The 17,813-nt window shown below is 35.2% G+C and overlaps 1 protein-coding gene and 1 long non-coding RNA gene across 3 annotated transcripts in view; one reads left to right on the top strand and one right to left on the bottom strand.

Moving 5' to 3' along the window:
* Window positions 1-9,528, bottom strand: part of LOC122902556 — a 76,397-nt gene extending 66,869 nt beyond the window's left edge. For both annotated transcript variants that reach the window (XR_006383821.1, XR_006383822.1), the window contains exon 1: window positions 9,447-9,528. This is a non-coding gene — a long non-coding RNA (uncharacterized LOC122902556). The remainder of the gene's footprint in view (window positions 1-9,446) is intronic.
* Window positions 1-13,852, top strand: part of SCN9A (sodium voltage-gated channel alpha subunit 9) — a 171,193-nt gene extending 157,341 nt beyond the window's left edge. Inside the window, exons 25-27 of the mRNA XM_044242258.1 lie at window positions 3,594-3,698; window positions 6,045-6,315; window positions 9,401-13,852. Coding sequence (XP_044098193.1) covers window positions 3,594-3,698; window positions 6,045-6,315; window positions 9,401-10,593 — 1,569 coding nt within the window. The 3' untranslated portion in view covers window positions 10,594-13,852. The remainder of the gene's footprint in view (window positions 1-3,593; window positions 3,699-6,044; window positions 6,316-9,400) is intronic.
* The last annotated feature ends 3,961 nt before the right edge of the window (window positions 13,853-17,813 follow it).

The raw sequence follows: 17,813 nt of genomic DNA, 5'->3' as shown, positions 1-17,813 counted from the left end.
TAAGTGTTATTTATGCTTACATTTTCAAATACAGGGGTTTTTTTCAAAGATATTTTAAAATTCTATCTTCTATTCTTACATTTAATATCTTAGAGTTACACTTAGCTAACATTATCATACATTCATGCCTTTCAAAGAGAATCTTTAAAAATTCATAGTTAATCTTGAAAATAATTTTACAAAGATACTCTAATTTTCAATTTAATTATTTTTTCAGTTTTAGTCATTACAGATGTATATATATGATATATAAGCATGTAAATATGATGCCTCAGTATTCTCTGCATAGGATAAGTTAGACATGTATCTAGATAAAACCATGTGACCATGAACAGTACAGCCACAACTTTAATTGCTTTAATCTCCTTGCTTTAAATATTATTCTTGCAACAAGAATTGCCACTGGAGGAAGATAGGGTGGGTTCACACTATTACCATTACTCTCAGGCAAAAGTTACTAATTTAGAAGCACTGACAACTACTACTATCCCCTACCTTCCTTCCAGTATTTCATTTTCAATTTAAGCATACCTTTTATTTTCTGACCTTTTCTGAATGGCTTCTGGTTTCTTTCCACCTTACTAAGAGACAGGACCAAGACTTAATCAAACTACTGCACAGGGGTCTTTCTGCTAGATACTTTGTATATTATATATGATTTCATCTAATCTATATCACAGGCTTACAAAAGTGGCATCTTTACGCAAAAGTGTATACTCTGGTCTAGCAGTGATAAGTAGCTTGTTTAAAATTTCGTGACAGGTCCATTGAAGGTCACAAGCCGAAGGTCTGTTTGGCTTCAACGCCCATGTTCTTTTCCTAGTGTATTCTTGCCGCTTAAGGCTTTTCAACTTTGGGACTTTGGTCCCAGCTCATGACTTTACCAACTACCCATGCCTCTTCTAATAACCAACCCCACTTTACTAGTTTTTCCAAATAACCATCACTTTTACAAGTAATGTCTTCATTTAATAAGTTCATGTTATTTAGAATTAATTCATCAGAGAACATAAGTTCAGAAAATTAGAACACAAATTACTAATAGACTCAAGTTCTAAAAGGGTAATTATGTGATAAGTATGTAGTGTATTTACACAAAGACCTAGTATAGACCTGGGTGCATTTGGGTAAATTCTAAGTAAAGCACCACCTTTCAGTAACTATAACCTTGTTAAGAAGATTAATAACAATGGCAGTAACAGCAACTAACAGTTATTAAGGGCTTGTGTATCTGGCATTCTGCTGAGTGTTTTGAATGCATTATCTCAGTTGATCCTCCCAACAAACCATCAAGATATAGCTACTCTTGTAATGATAACATGACCTATCCACAAAGACATTAAGAAACTTGCCCAAGGACAACAGAGACAGGATTTGAAGAAAGATGATCTGACACCAGAACTAAATTCTTAACATAACCTTGATGTAATGTGTAATATTGAAAAAGACCAGCGTGATTTATAGAGCATCTTTCACCTAGCTTTTAAACTAATCCAAACAACACAGCCTCTCTCTTGGAGCATCTTGTAATCTCCTAGTTTCATCCCACCATTTATTATTTTGGCAACCAGGGTATCATTAAGAGAAGTTACAATTTGCTGCTTTGATTTTTACTTCGATTTCATAGTTCTCTTCCCAGTGTTTTCCTGGCTTCTTCTGGTAAGTTCTGACATGCTGCAGTACTCAGCCTTCACCCATGAGTAGCTCTCTTAACACTGGCCTGAAGGCTCTCCCTAACGCTTAGCATCAGTATGTAAGATAAATACCAAAGACTGTGTATCAACTAGAATAAAAGTAAATTAAAATACATTAAGAAAGAAAGGGAAGTCTGGTTACCTTATACCATTTTATAAATTTTTTATAAAAAATGCAATATAATAGAAAACTGAATATTGCCTAATCCAGGAAAACTAAAGGGAAACCATAATCAGATCATTTTTAACTCCAGGACCCTACAAGCTAAGTAAGGATTTGAGAACTATGAATTCCCCAAAATAAATTCCTAATTACATAGATTATACTAATTTATTCCCTAACTAAAAAGTTGATATTACACATCAATGTAGAAAATATGTGGATATGTAAAAATTAGATAATTTTAAGAAAATTTGCTTACTCTAAAAGAACAGGTAAAGTTTCTACACATCCTTTGTGAGATTTAGACTCTTACAGTGTTGAAAAGCTCAAAAAACTTCATTTAGATGTTAGTTATTTTTTCTGTTGAAACTTAGGGTTGTCTATTTAATTAAGAAATCCTTCCAGTCAAGGATCCTAGATCTTTGGTAATTTCCTCAACACCTAGAATGCTATTGTGTATACTGTTGACACCCATAATGTTTATGTTGAAATTCCTTTACTGGAATGAAAAAAATGAACTAACCAGTTTCTTGAAACACACACACAGGTATATGTAGTACATTTTCCTTATAGTCTCCCCCACCCCTTATCTACAGTGGATGCCTGAAACCACAGATAGTACCAAACCTTAAACAAACAAACAAGCAAACATGTTTCTGCTCCTACATACATACCTGTGGTAAAGTATAATTTATAAATTAGGCACAGTCAGGGGCGCCTGGGTGGATCAGTGGGTAAAAGCCTCTGCCTTCAGCTCGGGTCTTGATCCCAGGGTCCTGGGATCGGATCGAGCCCCGCATCGGGCTCTGCTCAGCAGCGGAGCTTGCTTCCCCCTCTCACTACCTGCCTCTCTGCCTACTTGAGATCTCTGTCTGTCAAATAAATAAATAAAATCTTTTTAAAAATAAATAAATAAATTAGGCACAAAGATTAACAAAAATAACTAATAACAAAATAGAACATTTACTATAATACAAGTTATGTGATATGGCCTCCCTCAAAATATCTTATTGTGCTGAACCTACCCTTCCTGTGATGATGTGAGATGATAAAATGCCTACCTGGTGAGATGACATGAGGTGAAAACCATCAGCCTTGTGATGTAGCTTGGGCTACTATTGACCTTCTGATGGTATGCAGGAAGAAGGGTCACCTGCTTCCAGACCACAGTTGACTGTGGTTAACAGAAACCATGGGAAGGGATACCATGGATAAGAGGGCACTACTCTTTATTTTTTTTCTGTGCTAAAGGAATGTGGCATTTGTAAATGAATACAAATAAATATAAAACAACTTTTGCTATTGTTTTGGCCCCTACTATTCAGTAGAGTCCCAAATGTTAGCCAAATCATCCAAAAAGGTATTCAGTATTCTTATTTCATATAACCCTTCCTAATATATCAGTTATCTAGCAATAAAATGCCTGATGAGACTATTAACAGATAAAATGAAATATCAGCATATAGTTTAAAATAATTCAGATTACCTCACCAAAAGAAAATTGAGGCAATAATTATTATAGGGCAATATATGTATCTTACATATGCACATTACATTATTTATGGAGAGTCACAGGCCTATATATAAATAATTATTTAAGACATATTTATAGCTATGTGGCATGTAATAAAATGCATTTTATTTCTATCTACATATTTTTAACCTATCTTAATGATCTGAGAAAGGACCTAGATAATGATTACGGTTTTAACTAGGTTTATTTTTTATTTCTTTACCTTGGAGGTCAAGACATCTTTATGACAGAAGAACAGAAGAAATATTATAATGCAATGAAAAAGCTGGGCTCTAAGAAACCACAAAAGCCAATACCTCGGCCAGGGGTAAGCAAAACAAAACAAAACGAGCTGTCCTTAAATAACACAGGGGGTAGGGGCAGCAACCCTCTACTCAGTTGAAAATCTGTGTCTTAACTCTTGATTTCCCCAAATCTTAACTACTAATAGCCTACTGTTGACCAGAAATTTTACTGATAAACTGAACAGTTGATGAACACATAGTTGCTATATTATATACATATGTATGTACATACATACATTCTTACATAAGGTAAGCTAGAGAAAAGAAAATGTTAAGAGAATCATAAAGAAGAGGAAATAGGGGCGCCTGGGTGGCTCAGTGGGTTAAAGCCTCTGCCTTCGGCTCAGGTCATGATCCCAGGGTCCTGGGATCAAGCCCCACATCGGGCTCTCTGCTCAGCAGGGAGCCTGCTTCCTCCTCTCTCTCCGCCTGCCTCTCCGCCTACTTGTAATCTCTGTCAAATAAAATAAATAAAATCTTTAAAAAAAAAAAAAAAAGAAGAGGAAATAGATTTCTAGTACTATGCTGTATTTATCTAAAAAAAAATTCATGTTTTAGTGGACCCATGCAGTTCAAACCTGTGTTGTTCAAGGATCAACTGTATATGTATACATATATATCTTTGGCATATAAATTTTCAAATTATTTTAATTCATCTTTAATATATAATTTGTTCTTAAACATGAATGTGAATATTTGAACAAAAGTCCTTATAAAACTAAATATATGTATCTTGAACATTATCATAGATCTTATTCTTATTTTTAATTTTTCTGTGAAAATGAAAAGTAATTACATATGGTTTTACTTCTCTATTAGCTACACAGCTTACTATGAGTACAATGGCCTGTAAAAGATACAAATAAAATTTACTTTTGATTGAAATGTATTTATCTAAATGACGATTTGGGAGCACGTGGGTAGTTCACTGGGTTAAGCCTCTGCCCTCAGCTTGGGTCATGTTCTCAGGGTCCTGGGATCAAGCCCCGCATTGAGCTCTCTGCTTGGCGGGAAGCCTGTTTCCCCTCTCTCTCTGCCTGCCTCTATGCCTACTTGTGATCTCTCTCTCTCTCTCTGTCAAATAAATAAATAAAATCTTTTAAAAAAATTTTTTAAACTGAGGATTTTATGATGTAATGATTGCTACCTAGCAGTACAGTAAACTAACTTGCAGATTTTTGATTGTGACAAACAGCAAGAGAAGCAGTTGGACTGATCATGAATCTAAACTTTTTTCCTACTGTGTGGTTCAAGACCAGAACAGGCTCAGATGGAAATATTGGGTCTTGGCAGTAAAATGATAGTTTGTATTCCTCTATCATCACGAGGGGGATGTTTAAACACTTTATATGCATTTCAATTTATATTCAACATGACATACCTTACCAGAGAGTCATGGCTGAAGACTAAGCCAGTTAATGCCCAGCTGGCCATATGAGGATCATCTGGCTTTTTTTTTTTTTTAAGATTTTATTCATTTATTTGAGAGAGAGAGACAGTGAGAGAGAGCATGAGAGGTGAGAAGGTCAGAGGGAGAAGCAGACTCCCCGCAGAGCTGGGAGCCTGATGCAGGACTTGATCCTGGGACTCCAGGATCATGACCCGAGCCGAAGGCAGTTTCTCAACCAACTGAGCCACCCAGGCACCCCTCACCTGGCATTTTTTAAATGGACACATTGCCGGGTCTCATCCAGATCTACTGAATTATAATGTGTGGATTTGAAGCCCTGGTATTTAATTCGGTAAAATATCTTAAAACTTTCCTATGCAATTGTTAAAAGGATTTTGAAAAAGCTTGTGTTTCCTGGAAAGCATAATACTAGCAGTGAGATTAAAAGGAGGAGTGATCTATAAGTATGGATATGTGTGGAAATATGCATTCTGTACATGAAAGAGATAGGAAATTATAAGTCTCATACCATGACAGTCATAATAGTGCAAGATCATATAACACATTAGCTAAAATAATATGACAAAGTAGAAATTTAGAAACCTGTTATTTTATTGAAAACTCCAGGTGGAGGAGTTGAGGTTTTCTTAGTAAAAAATTACCTGTGACCGTGGCAATTCATGTATAATATACTAGGGTGGGTGCGTTTAAAAGCAAATGCTAGCATACACGACCAACTGAAATCTGGCGGGTCTGATATGTACCAGAAGTCAACAACAACAAAAAGTTTTCATGTGCTTTGAGTTAGATTTAACTCACTAATAATGTTTCTTCTAAAAATCAAGAATCTATGACCAAGTATAATTTATGCAACTTTTGAAGACATACCTTTCTAAAATACTTTTTACTAACATAATGATTAATGTATAATCATTGCGAAACCTACTCTACATTACATATTATTCTTGTTTCTTTACAGAACAAATTCCAAGGATGTATATTTGACCTAGTAACAAACCAAGCTTTTGATATCACCATCATGGTTCTTATCTGCCTCAACATGGTGACCATGATGGTAGAAAAAGAGGGACAAAGTGAATACATGACTGATGTTTTATATTGGATAAATGTGGTTTTTATTATCCTTTTCACTGGAGAATGTGTGCTGAAACTGATCTCCCTCAGACACTACTACTTCACTATAGGATGGAACATTTTTGACTTTGTGGTTGTGATTCTCTCCATTGTAGGTAAGAGCATTTTGAATTAAACTAAACTTCACATTTCTCAGAAAAGCTTCTGAATTCTTGAATATAAATTTACTTTTGAGCATATACATAAAATGAAAGAATGAAGGAGCCTTAAAAGACAAAACTAAATAAAACAAAGACCTCTCTGTGTCAGGATTACTGTGTTCATACTCCAGGTCTCAAAGCCAAAACTCTTCTGTTTGTTAGAAGCATGTAATACTCCTTGATAGTTGATTTCCAAGATTATCCTCACAGAAGCAGCAAATTGTGTCTATATAAGTAAGTAGTAGAAATACCTATATGAATGTAGGAAGACCAATGGAGAATCTGAAATCACCTCAAGTTTTAGCACATCATGAGAACTGTCCCTTGACTAATGATCACTAATAACCAGAATATCTCTCTTTGTGAAAATTCTTTCTGAATTCAAAATGAAGGTAAGATCTCAAGAAATGGCATTTTCATTTCTTATGGCCTCATTACTTGACAAGTCTATAAAATAGAATCATTTCTCAACCAAACCCAGTCATGGCCATGAAACACAGTACATGATCTTACAATCACCTTTCATTACCATAACTGTTTTTCTGTCCTCTTGTTTTCTCAATATCTGCACATGCTTTGCCCAATATTTTAGGGTTGCGTTTATTTTTAGAATTGCAAATTTTAGACAGAAAGAGATTGTAGAGAGTGTTTAATACAAATTCAGCTTACAGATGATGGAACAGGCAGACCCAAAACGGTTAAAGGTCGCATAACCTAATATCTCAATATTGAGTACCATGTCACTTAAAAGACACATTCAAAATCAATTTTTGAAAAAAAGACTATTAATAAAATATTAAGATATCAGAAAACAAATTAAAATTTAAGTAGGAGGGTACCTGGGTGACTCAGTCATTTAGCGTCTGCCATTGGCTCGGGTCACAACCCCAGGGTCCTGGGACTGAACCCCACATTGGGCTCCCTGCTTGGCAGGAAGCCTGCTTCTCTCTCTCCCAGTCCCCCTGCTTGTGTTCCTATTCTCACTGCCTCCTCTCTGTCAAATAAATAAATAAAATCTTTAAAAAATAAATAAAATTTAGGTAGGAATCTCAGAGTAATAAGCAAAATAGTAGAAACTATTTGGAAATCATCAAGTTGGGAAGAAAAAAGGAGTGTTCCTCTATGACCTCTATTTTTAATAGTGTTGGCTGATGCAATTAGATATGAAAACAGAGGGGTACATGGAGCAAATGATCTTCATCTTCAGATCATATTATGGCATTCTTTAAAAATGAAAGAGAATCAACCAAAAAAAATGGATTCAATTAGAATTCAGAAAGTACAAACTTTAAACCACATGTATTGATATTCATAAATGTTTATATGTGCACAAAAAATTTAGAAAGTATACCTAAAGAAAAATTTCACTGGCATTTACAAGAAAAATAAAGTAAAATATCCAGCAACAACTTGAATAAATGCGTAAGACTTCTTTGAGGAAAGCTAACAGGCATAAAAGAAGCCTTAAATAATTGAAAGGCTTTTATTATACTTGGTTAAGAAGGCTATCACGATAATCATGACCCTTTTTGAAATAAATTAATTTGTAGATGCAGTGTTATCTCAGTGAGAATATCAGTAAGTCTTTTTGACTGGTGGAAATAATATATTGGCAATGTAAGTCTGAATGATTCTAAAATGTATCTGGAAGAAAAAGTAATGAGGGGTTACTTATATTGCTGGATACTTAGACCACTGTAACATTGATGAAGTAAAACAGTGTTTTAAAAAGCTCAGTAGATTCACATAGATAATTCAAAATTTAACTTCACTATATAGATAATTACTAATTTACTCACTGGAAGATGACATGAATCAAAAATTAAAGTGTAAAAAAAAAAGGATTCAAGATGAAATAGATTTAGGACAATGGACCTGGACAGTCTTTCCTATTTATGACACAAATTTGAGTCTATGAAGAAAGAAATAACAAGATTATATAAAAATCCAAATATTCTATGGGAAAATCTCACTACAACCTCTCCCCAAGGAAAAAGATTGAAAGACAAAACACAGGGAAAAGTTGTATGTAACATGTAAGACCAGCAAAGGATAAGCACTTTCAGCGGAGAAATAGTCCTCCGAAATCAGTAAGAAAACAGTAAATCTCTCATTAGAAAAATGGGCAAAGGACTTGACATGGCCGAAAAGAGAAAGTTGAAAATAGCTAACAAGCACACAAAATGTCCAATTAGCAAGAAAAATTGTGGATTTTTTTCCAACAAAAAAATTTATAAAGAGATGTTTTGAAACATCATAAACATTTTCTGGTAAAAATTATAAAGAACCACAATACTGGATGAGTATGTGGAACCATGTGAGCATTTTCATACGTCATTATGAAGAACTGCACAGACTTTCTCGAGACAGGTTTGGTGATATATAAGAAAACTTTGAATACACTGACCTTTTATTAATATATTATCAAATGATGCTTAGGTAACTAGAAAAAAATATACCTACCTGAATACTTTTCTCAGCCAAAAAAATTGAAAACAACATAAAATTCTTCAGCATGCGGTTATTTGGACAGAACATTATGAAACTAAAATTACTTCGTTGCCATTTGACTGGAAATGTTTCCATGACATGAAGAAGTGACTCAAATAGATCATAAAAAATGCCCAGGTAACATAATTACATTCATGGGGCAATGTGTGCCTGGGCTTGCACAGAAAAGTGTCTAAAGTGATAACAAAGTAGTAACAGTTATTATAATTGATGGTATTTCAGGTGATTTAGATTTCCCTTTAAGCATTTTACTGTATTGCTTGAATTTTCTGCATGAGTAGGTATCACCCCTATAATCCAAAATTATTATGGAGGGGGGAAAAAAACAATATCCGCAAACTTAGTAAAGGGAGAGAAGATGTCACAGTGATAATATCAATCATTTTCCTTTGGGTTTGCTCAATCTGTTGATTGTTATGAAACTGCTTTCAATATAAAATGATAGTCCTAAAATTGTGAGAGAGAAGATGGCAGATAACATTACTTAAAAGTCATGATTTTTCTGTACCATCCCCTCCCTCCTCTCCAGGCATGTTTCTGGCTGAGCTCATAGAAAAATACTTTGTGTCCCCTACCCTGTTCCGAGTGATCCGGCTCGCCAGGATTGGTCGAATCTTGCGTCTGATCAAAGGGGCCAAGGGGATCCGCACGCTGCTCTTTGCTCTGATGATGTCCCTTCCTGCCTTGTTTAACATCGGCCTCCTGCTCTTCCTGGTTATGTTCATTTACGCCATCTTTGGAATGTCCAACTTTGCCTACGTTAAAAAGGAAGCTGGAATCAATGACATGTTCAACTTTGAGACCTTTGGCAACAGCATGATCTGCCTGTTCCAAATTACCACCTCTGCTGGCTGGGACGGATTGCTGGCACCTATTCTCAACAGTGCACCCCCTGACTGTGATCCAAAGAAAGTTCATCCCGGAAGTTTAGCTGAAGGAGACTGCGGGAACCCATCTGTTGGGATATTTTATTTTGTGAGTTACATCATCATATCATTTCTGGTTGTGGTGAACATGTACATTGCGGTCATCCTGGAGAACTTCAGTGTTGCTACTGAGGAAAGTACTGAACCCCTGAGTGAGGATGACTTCGAGATGTTCTATGAGGTTTGGGAGAAGTTTGATCCCGATGCCACCCAGTTTATAGAGTATAGCAAGCTCTCCGATTTTGCAGCTGCCTTGGATCCTCCTCTTCTCATAGCCAAACCAAACAAAGTCCAGCTCATCGCCATGGACCTGCCCATGGTCAGTGGGGACCGGATCCATTGCCTTGACATTTTATTTGCCTTTACAAAGCGTGTTTTGGGTGAAAGCGGTGAGATGGACTCTCTACGTTCACAGATGGAGGAAAGATTCATGTCAGCAAATCCTTCTAAAGTGTCCTACGAACCCATAACAACTACACTAAAACGAAAACAAGAGGATGTGTCTGCTACTGTCATTCAGCGTGCTTACAGACGTTACCGCTTACGGCAAAATGTCAAAAATATATCAAGTATATACATAAAAGATGGAGACCGAGATGATGGTTTGCCCAGTAAAGAAGATATGGTGTTTGAGAACACTAATGAGAACTCAAGTCCAGAAAAAACAGATGCAACCCCATCCACTGTCTCTCCACCTTCATATGACAGTGTAACAAAGCCAGAAAAAGAGAAATATGAAACGGACAAAGCAGAAAAGGAAGACAAAGGGAAAGACGGCAAGGAAAGCAAAAAGTAGAGCTTCGTTTTTGATATATTGTTTACAGCCTCTGAAGGTGATATATTTGTGTTAATAAGACTCTTTTAAGGAAGTCTATGCCAAAACTTTTTATTGAAATATTCTCAGAGTCAGTGCGGTTGACTAGCTCTGACTCCCTAAAATAGGTGAACAGGATTAGCAGATGGCTACATTTGCACTGGTAAATGATTATGTAAGAATTGTGAGAGTCCTCTGCGGGGATTCTCGATTACAGCAAACAAAGCTGGTTTAATTTTATTTTCTTTTAATAAATCAGAAGACCATATGGAAAATGTTCACCTCTGCCTTGTCATCTCTTCACAGGATTGTAAACCTTCCTATTTCCCATGCAAATACAAACACACACGCATCTGTCATTTGGATATCTGTAAAAGTGTTTTACCTTGGCTTTGCAAATCAAATGTCCTGATAGAAGGAATGGCCATTAGTAACAAATAACACATCTGTTATTAGGGAGCAAGACTCTTCCTTGTACAGAGGTCATTGTCTGTTTCCGAGGTGCTTACATTTATTCCGTACTGCATCAGAACCAATTTTTATGTGCCTATACAATGCCATGTGATTAAAAACATGTAGGCTCTTCGTTTCGACAAATATTTTTCATTCACCTTGACTCATAGACCAGCCAGGATAAGCTTACCTTTTAGAGTATTGTGCTTCATAGCCTGCCTTTTAAAATATATTTCTTAGTTCATACGATAACCATACAACATGAAAAATTATTTTAAGTACATATCACATTCCTCAAAAGAAGAAAAAAAACTGAAGTTGCTTAAGAAAAGAAGGAATGGAAGAAAGCTTTATTCACTTTTATTTATACAGTCTAACACGTTACTGTGCTGCCCCTTAAACACCAATAATGACCCAACTCTTCATCTGTTTGGTCACAAATTTCTGCTTTCTCGGGCAGTGTTGTCTAATCATTCTTTAGCACAAAGCGAAGTTAATATTTTCCTTCAGTGAAGTGCTTCCTGACGTGCAGCTATCTGTTTGATACTGTGGTTCATGTTTGGGCAGCTAATGGCTTGAGCAAAGCCTGGACTGCCTCGCCTGCTTGCCACCCTCGATGTGTGCGGCAAACTCTCAAGTTGCGATACATGTCAGCCTTTCAACAGAGACCCGTGTTTAGTATGAGTGAAAGATCATCTAACCGGGATTCTTGCCACCCTGCTTTCTTGCCTCTAATGTACTATCCTAATTGCACTATTAGTCCTTTGGACCTTTCTCTTTCATCTATAAAAATAAAGACAATGTCACTTTCTCCTTCAATTTCTAAAACTCTGAGGCATAGTTGATATCAATCAATAAGGTACCCTGAGCTGATAGTTTACCAAGCACACACTCATTTTCTTTTAGGGGCTGTCCACCTACCAAGGATTACAAATCTAGTTTTAAAAAGTCCTCGTTGATGATGGCTTGAAAAGAAATGGCCATGATGCATTTTTTCATGAGTTTATTTCAGGAATATGAGCTCTTTCTTCTATCAAGTTACTTATGCATAGGCAAAAATTGAGTTACATAAGTAGAGAGTAATTTTATTTAGAAGATTTTGTAGGAGTTTTCAAAGCAAGTATATATATTATTCATTTGCTTTTCTAAATTAAAAAAGAACATAAATTATATTTCTATAATAAATACATAGTTTTTGTTATTCTGGCTAGTTAAAAATAAAGGATATTTAAAAATACCTACAGAAATGAAGAGTATGGGTAGAGAATGACAGGCAGAAAGAGGGATGGACTAAGAAACACAGATATGAGATCAACAGACAAAAACAGAGACATATCCACAAAACTTTGTATCTGCAAAGTTTTTAAATTGTGACATTTTACAACATCTGTGAGGGAGATGATCACTTCTAGACATTTGTCTTAAGATACATATGAAATTAAATCTAGGGCCAAAGATTCTTTGCACCTACACTCAATTATTCACCTTAGGTTATTTGAGCCTCTTTTTTTATTTAATAAAAAAGATACCATGCAGTGTTTTCCTAGGCTATGTAGAGCATTGCATTGCATACCTGCTAAGCCTGTTGAAAATAGGTTTTGACAATTAGGGAACCATTCAAAATATATTACTTTTGTAATATTTTTAATACATTAAATTAAGAAATTAATATCACCTTAGATTTAAATTCAGTCTATCCTCATTATTTTAAACCCATATAAATATAACTGCATTTTGCATATTTATATATTATGAAAAGATGTATGATGGACAGGTTTATGTGTGATTTACTAGTAACATTTTTACATTACCTCCTTTTTATGTAAAATAAAAAATACTGGCAACTGGTTCCTCAACAGTTTCTTCTTACCATTTCAAAAAAAAATTTTACAAATTTGCTCTCTTCTCCTATTTCATGCCGAACCAGTTTCATGCTGAACAATACTTTTTTTTAATATAACATAGTTAGGTTTTGTATATATATGTTTTCCCAGGAAGGTCTAGTTGTGACTTTTTAATCAATTAAAAACAATATATGGAGTTGAGAGCTTATTTAGTACTGTGTAAGCTTGAAGTAAAATTAGACTTTGCTTTTCATGTAGGTTACTGTTTGGTACAGATAATGAGATGCTCCAGAAGGCACTGTCATGCTAATATTTAAGTTATATAATCCTTGGATTCATTTCACCTAATGATCTAGAATGGCAGTTACAGTGTAAATTTTAAGTTAGAATAAAATGGAAGCAAACACAAATGGAAGCAAAGATCTGGACACACAAAAATGCATACATGCAATTTGGAGAAAAGTGGGAGAATCTCATTTTGCTTTTTTGACTGTTACATAGTTTGCAAAAGACATTAAGTGACTTGTGGGCTGTTTCTAAATGCTGATTGTTGAAAACCTCAACCCAAAATGTTCAGCATGATTTTATAGATTTTTGATAGCTTTATTAAAAAGATTTAAGATAAAATGCACATGTAAATAAAGCAGTTTTAAATAGCAATTTTGGAGAAATGTTACTGGAAGTAATGAAAGGAAGGCCAGCTAAATTAGAATGGCCAAGTAATTGGCCTGGGTTTAGGACCTATGTATAGAGACTAAACAGTTTTTTAAGTATCTGTGGTTATGATGTAATATTCTTGAAGAAAAGAATCAAGAATTGCTTCATAAAAATAAATGAATAGCCATGCATATAATAATGCTGTTTACATAGAACTCTGTACAATTTTCTTACATCTGTGAATGCTCAGAATGTTTGAGTTTGTCATAAATTATATTGTAGTTATACTGGAGATGTACACATTGTAATAGAATGTAAAAATAAAAATCATTAACAAAATGAAGTCATGTTTGCATGTATTTTGTTTCTGTGTGAATAACCTTTAAGGAAGTAAGTTCAGTACAGACCTAAATAAGTTGAAGCTACTAGTAGCTTTTTTTCTTTAAATGGAAAGACAGTTTCAATGTCCTCCATAGGAAGTCTTCCAGGATAAGAAATATGGGGACAAAGAATATGGAGTTCTAATGCAATTCATTGATATCCACAACAGAGTTTGTGCAGAAGGCAAAAATTGAGACAAGAAGTGAAGATAGGAAAACATTTAGCCACACAGTGACAGTATGTATCTTTTTCATACAATAGCATATTGTGTCATTGAGAGAGGGTTTAACACGCATCATGGCCAAGGGTTTGGGTTCCAGACCCAGAACTGTGTTTGGATCCCAGTTAAGCTATGACTCTCTGAGTTTCCTGAATATATTATTTAACCCATGTGTGACTCAGCGTTTGCATCTATAAAATGAGGGTAACTGTACTACTTCACTATTTGTAGTCATAGAATAGAATGAGAAAATCCACATGACGCAATCAAAGCAATGTCTGACCAATACAAAATTAATAGTTTACATTAGTAATAGTGGTTATTGTGGCAACCAATTTGTCACTAAACATGTAAGAGGCCAGGCTACACCGTTGCTCATAGGAGCACAATGCATTCTTCATAAACATTAAATGATGACAATATTTCCTGTATTTTTCATGACTTTGTGTAAATATGGTACCTGAAAGAGTCTTATACATCTTACTGGTACATAAAAAACATTTAGTGATGTGACATATACCCCAAAATATTTCAAAATTGAGCTGTTTTTGAGATCTGTGCATTCAAACAATGTGCTAAAATGAGGAAACATACATATTTGCAAAGGTTTGGCTTATTGCAAGAAAAAAAAGATCTAAGCCTCTATTTTGTCTTAGCTGTAAGCATCCAGTCCTGCTTTTGATTTTTAAATAAGATACGCCAAGAATAATTGCTTCTGTGCTCAGCCATTATTTCAACCTTGTGTGCTATTATAATGACATGTAAAAAGATATAAAATCTTCCTAGGACCTCTGTACCTGCAGTTGTGATAATCACTGCAAAATAAAATTATTGTCCCTGCACGACATCATCGTGCATCTTAACATAACTGACTGGCAATCACATGAAGTCCCTACAACAAAAGAATGAACTTCTTCCTTGCCGTAGATAACACTATGCCATAACCCAAGCAAAATGGGCTGCAGGGTACATGGTAATCACTCTCCAGGGAGGGGAGGATTGCATAGTGGCCAGACCTTTGCTGCAACAGTATCTGATGGACACAGGAAGAGAAACATGAATAATTGATAACTCTAAACAAGCAGTAGAGCAAACATGCTACTCTCTACTCCCTATTATTCCGAGTAGTGTAATTAGATAGGTACATTAACGATTGATCTAAGAAAAAAGCCAATTTTAAGAGATTCAGGAAGGGATGTTTAATGTTTAATCATGTGTTTTTAGCTTGAATCTCACTTAAAATATTTTTCAAAAACAACTGAAATGCAACAAAGGAGTAGATAAAACAATGGAGAGAAGGATATAGGAAAGATTTAGGTCTTGGGAACAATTTTAAAACCTAGCTGAACTGAGCAAAAATTATTCTCGTTCTGGATATGATATTTGCTGGTATGTTCTATTTTAGGTCTTATTTCATAAAGGACAAAACATCCTCCATTTAGTAAACTTCTACTAGCAATAGCTTGGAATGTCTTTACGAGCTAGTCAGAATAGTGAAAGCAAAGACCAGTCATATTACTGAGTGAAAGAAGTCAATCTGAAGAGGCTGTGTACTATACGAACAAGCAGGTGGCTCCCGTGGGAATATTTCAATGCAGTCAGAACACACTGAGATTTCGTAATCACTGGGAATTTTAAATAGAGTTGATTTTAATGACATTAGACCCCTAGCAAAGTTGAAATGAGCACTACCAAAGAAAACATTTTTTTTTTTAATGTATTGAGGTGGGGAAAATAAGCAGTTCAAAGACAAGGTCTGAGAAAGACCACTGATAAATTGAGAGTATCTCACAGATCCTTTCTACTTTGGGTCTTTCTGCAGAGTTTTAGAGCTGTGACACCTTCAATTCCTTCTCAGCCTAAGGCAATAAAACCATGAATTCAAAACTTTTCTGATTTTTGGCTAAACTCTAGAAAGTCAAACATAGCAAAGTTTAGTGTTCAAAGAGAAGGAAACATCATATAGGAGTATGTTATTCATTATTTAATATTTACTGAACACCCTCGATCTGTTATCCCCCCTTCAATCTGCTGACAGACAAATCCCTTCCCTCATGAAGCTTTTATTTGGGGAGGAGACAAAAATGATGTGCCCTACATGACTAAAAATATCAGAAAGTAATATTAGATTGATTTTATCATGCATTACTCATCATGAATGTTACATGTATTTGATTATGTTTATTATATGTTATATAATCTATGTTATATACTATTTTATTTTATGATACTTAATATCAGGATACTTCACTCTCAAAGTTTCATAATTTTTGGTCAAAAGTTAAAAATAGTGACTTGAAGTTACATATTTTCTTTTACTGTAAAATTTTGTAAATTTGGTCATTCATTCCAAAGATTTACAAGCTGTTTTATCAGAGAAAATCACTCAGGAGCTAGCTTTTGATTCCTAATAGCTATTTCCTTTCTCACTCCCAAAAATGAGTGATTATTTTAAAAATGTTCAAGGTAGTTATTTTACTTAGGCATTCATGCTAAGGATTTAATGGGACAAAGACTACAATTTATAGTTGAAGTAAAAATGTGTTCTTCTGTTTGAAGCTAGGATATTATTATTGTCCTTTGTGTTCTTCTAAACATTGAAAATTAAGAACTAATTTTTTAATAAAGTGTTACAGATGAAAAATTGGTATCAGAACTCCATAGGAAAAAGATATATATTTTTAGCAACTTAAAACAAGTATCTATTATCGCATGGTTTCTGTGGTCCAGGACTTTGGGAGTAGTTTGGCTAGAGAGTGAAGTTGTCACCTAGGCCCACACTCATCTAGAGGCTTTGGGAAAGCTGAAAGATCTGTTTCCAAGATGTCTCACTCACTTGGCCATTCGCAAGCTTCAGATCCTCACTGGCTGTTTAAGATCCTCCACCTGGATCTTTCCGCTTCCCCCAGAGAGCGAGGAAGAAACTTCACTGCTTTTCATGATCTACCCTCAGAAGTCAGAATCCATCATTTTCACCACATTCTATTCATGAGATAAAAGTCAAGCACATGCTCAAAGAAAGGGCATGAAACCACTTCTCAAAGGGAAGAGTAACAGAGAATATATAGACACGAAAATATTATTTCTTTAAAAAAAAAAAATCAGTGAAAGGGCACCTGGGTGGCTCAGTCAGTTAACGTCTGCCTTTGGCTCAACTCAGAATCCCAGGGTCCTGGGATCAAGAACCACATCTTGATGAGATCCTTGCTCAGAGTGGAGCCTGCTTCTCCCTCTGCCTGCCCCTCCCCCTGCTTGTGCTCTCTCTCTCTCTCTCTCTCTCTCTCTCTGTGTCAAATAAGTAAATAAAATCTTAAAAAAAAAAAAATCAGTGAAGTTCACAATTACCAAACTTCTAAATATCAAACTCTCATTCCAACTCCCTTTAAATAGTAAAGACAGAATTCTGTTGTAATCTCCCTGAAAAACTCAGTGCATTTTGATATATTGGTTTTAATTGATGCCCTCAATTGAATCAGCTCTAATAAGAAAAGATTAGGAAGACATAGAAGTGGGAAAGGCATCCATTCATGCTTCATTTTCCTGCCTTATTTATCTCCTTTTATATACTCATCTTACCCTAACCATCTCATTTAGACCCTAAATTCAGAGCAAAGATTGATGACTGGATTAGTCACCTAATTTGGCCC

This window comes from Neovison vison, chromosome 3, assembly GCF_020171115.1.
Source record: "Neovison vison isolate M4711 chromosome 3, ASM_NN_V1, whole genome shotgun sequence".
In the NCBI taxonomy this organism is placed as follows: domain Eukaryota; kingdom Metazoa; phylum Chordata; class Mammalia; order Carnivora; family Mustelidae; genus Neogale; species Neogale vison.
This window is presented reverse-complemented; position numbering and strand designations above follow the sequence as displayed.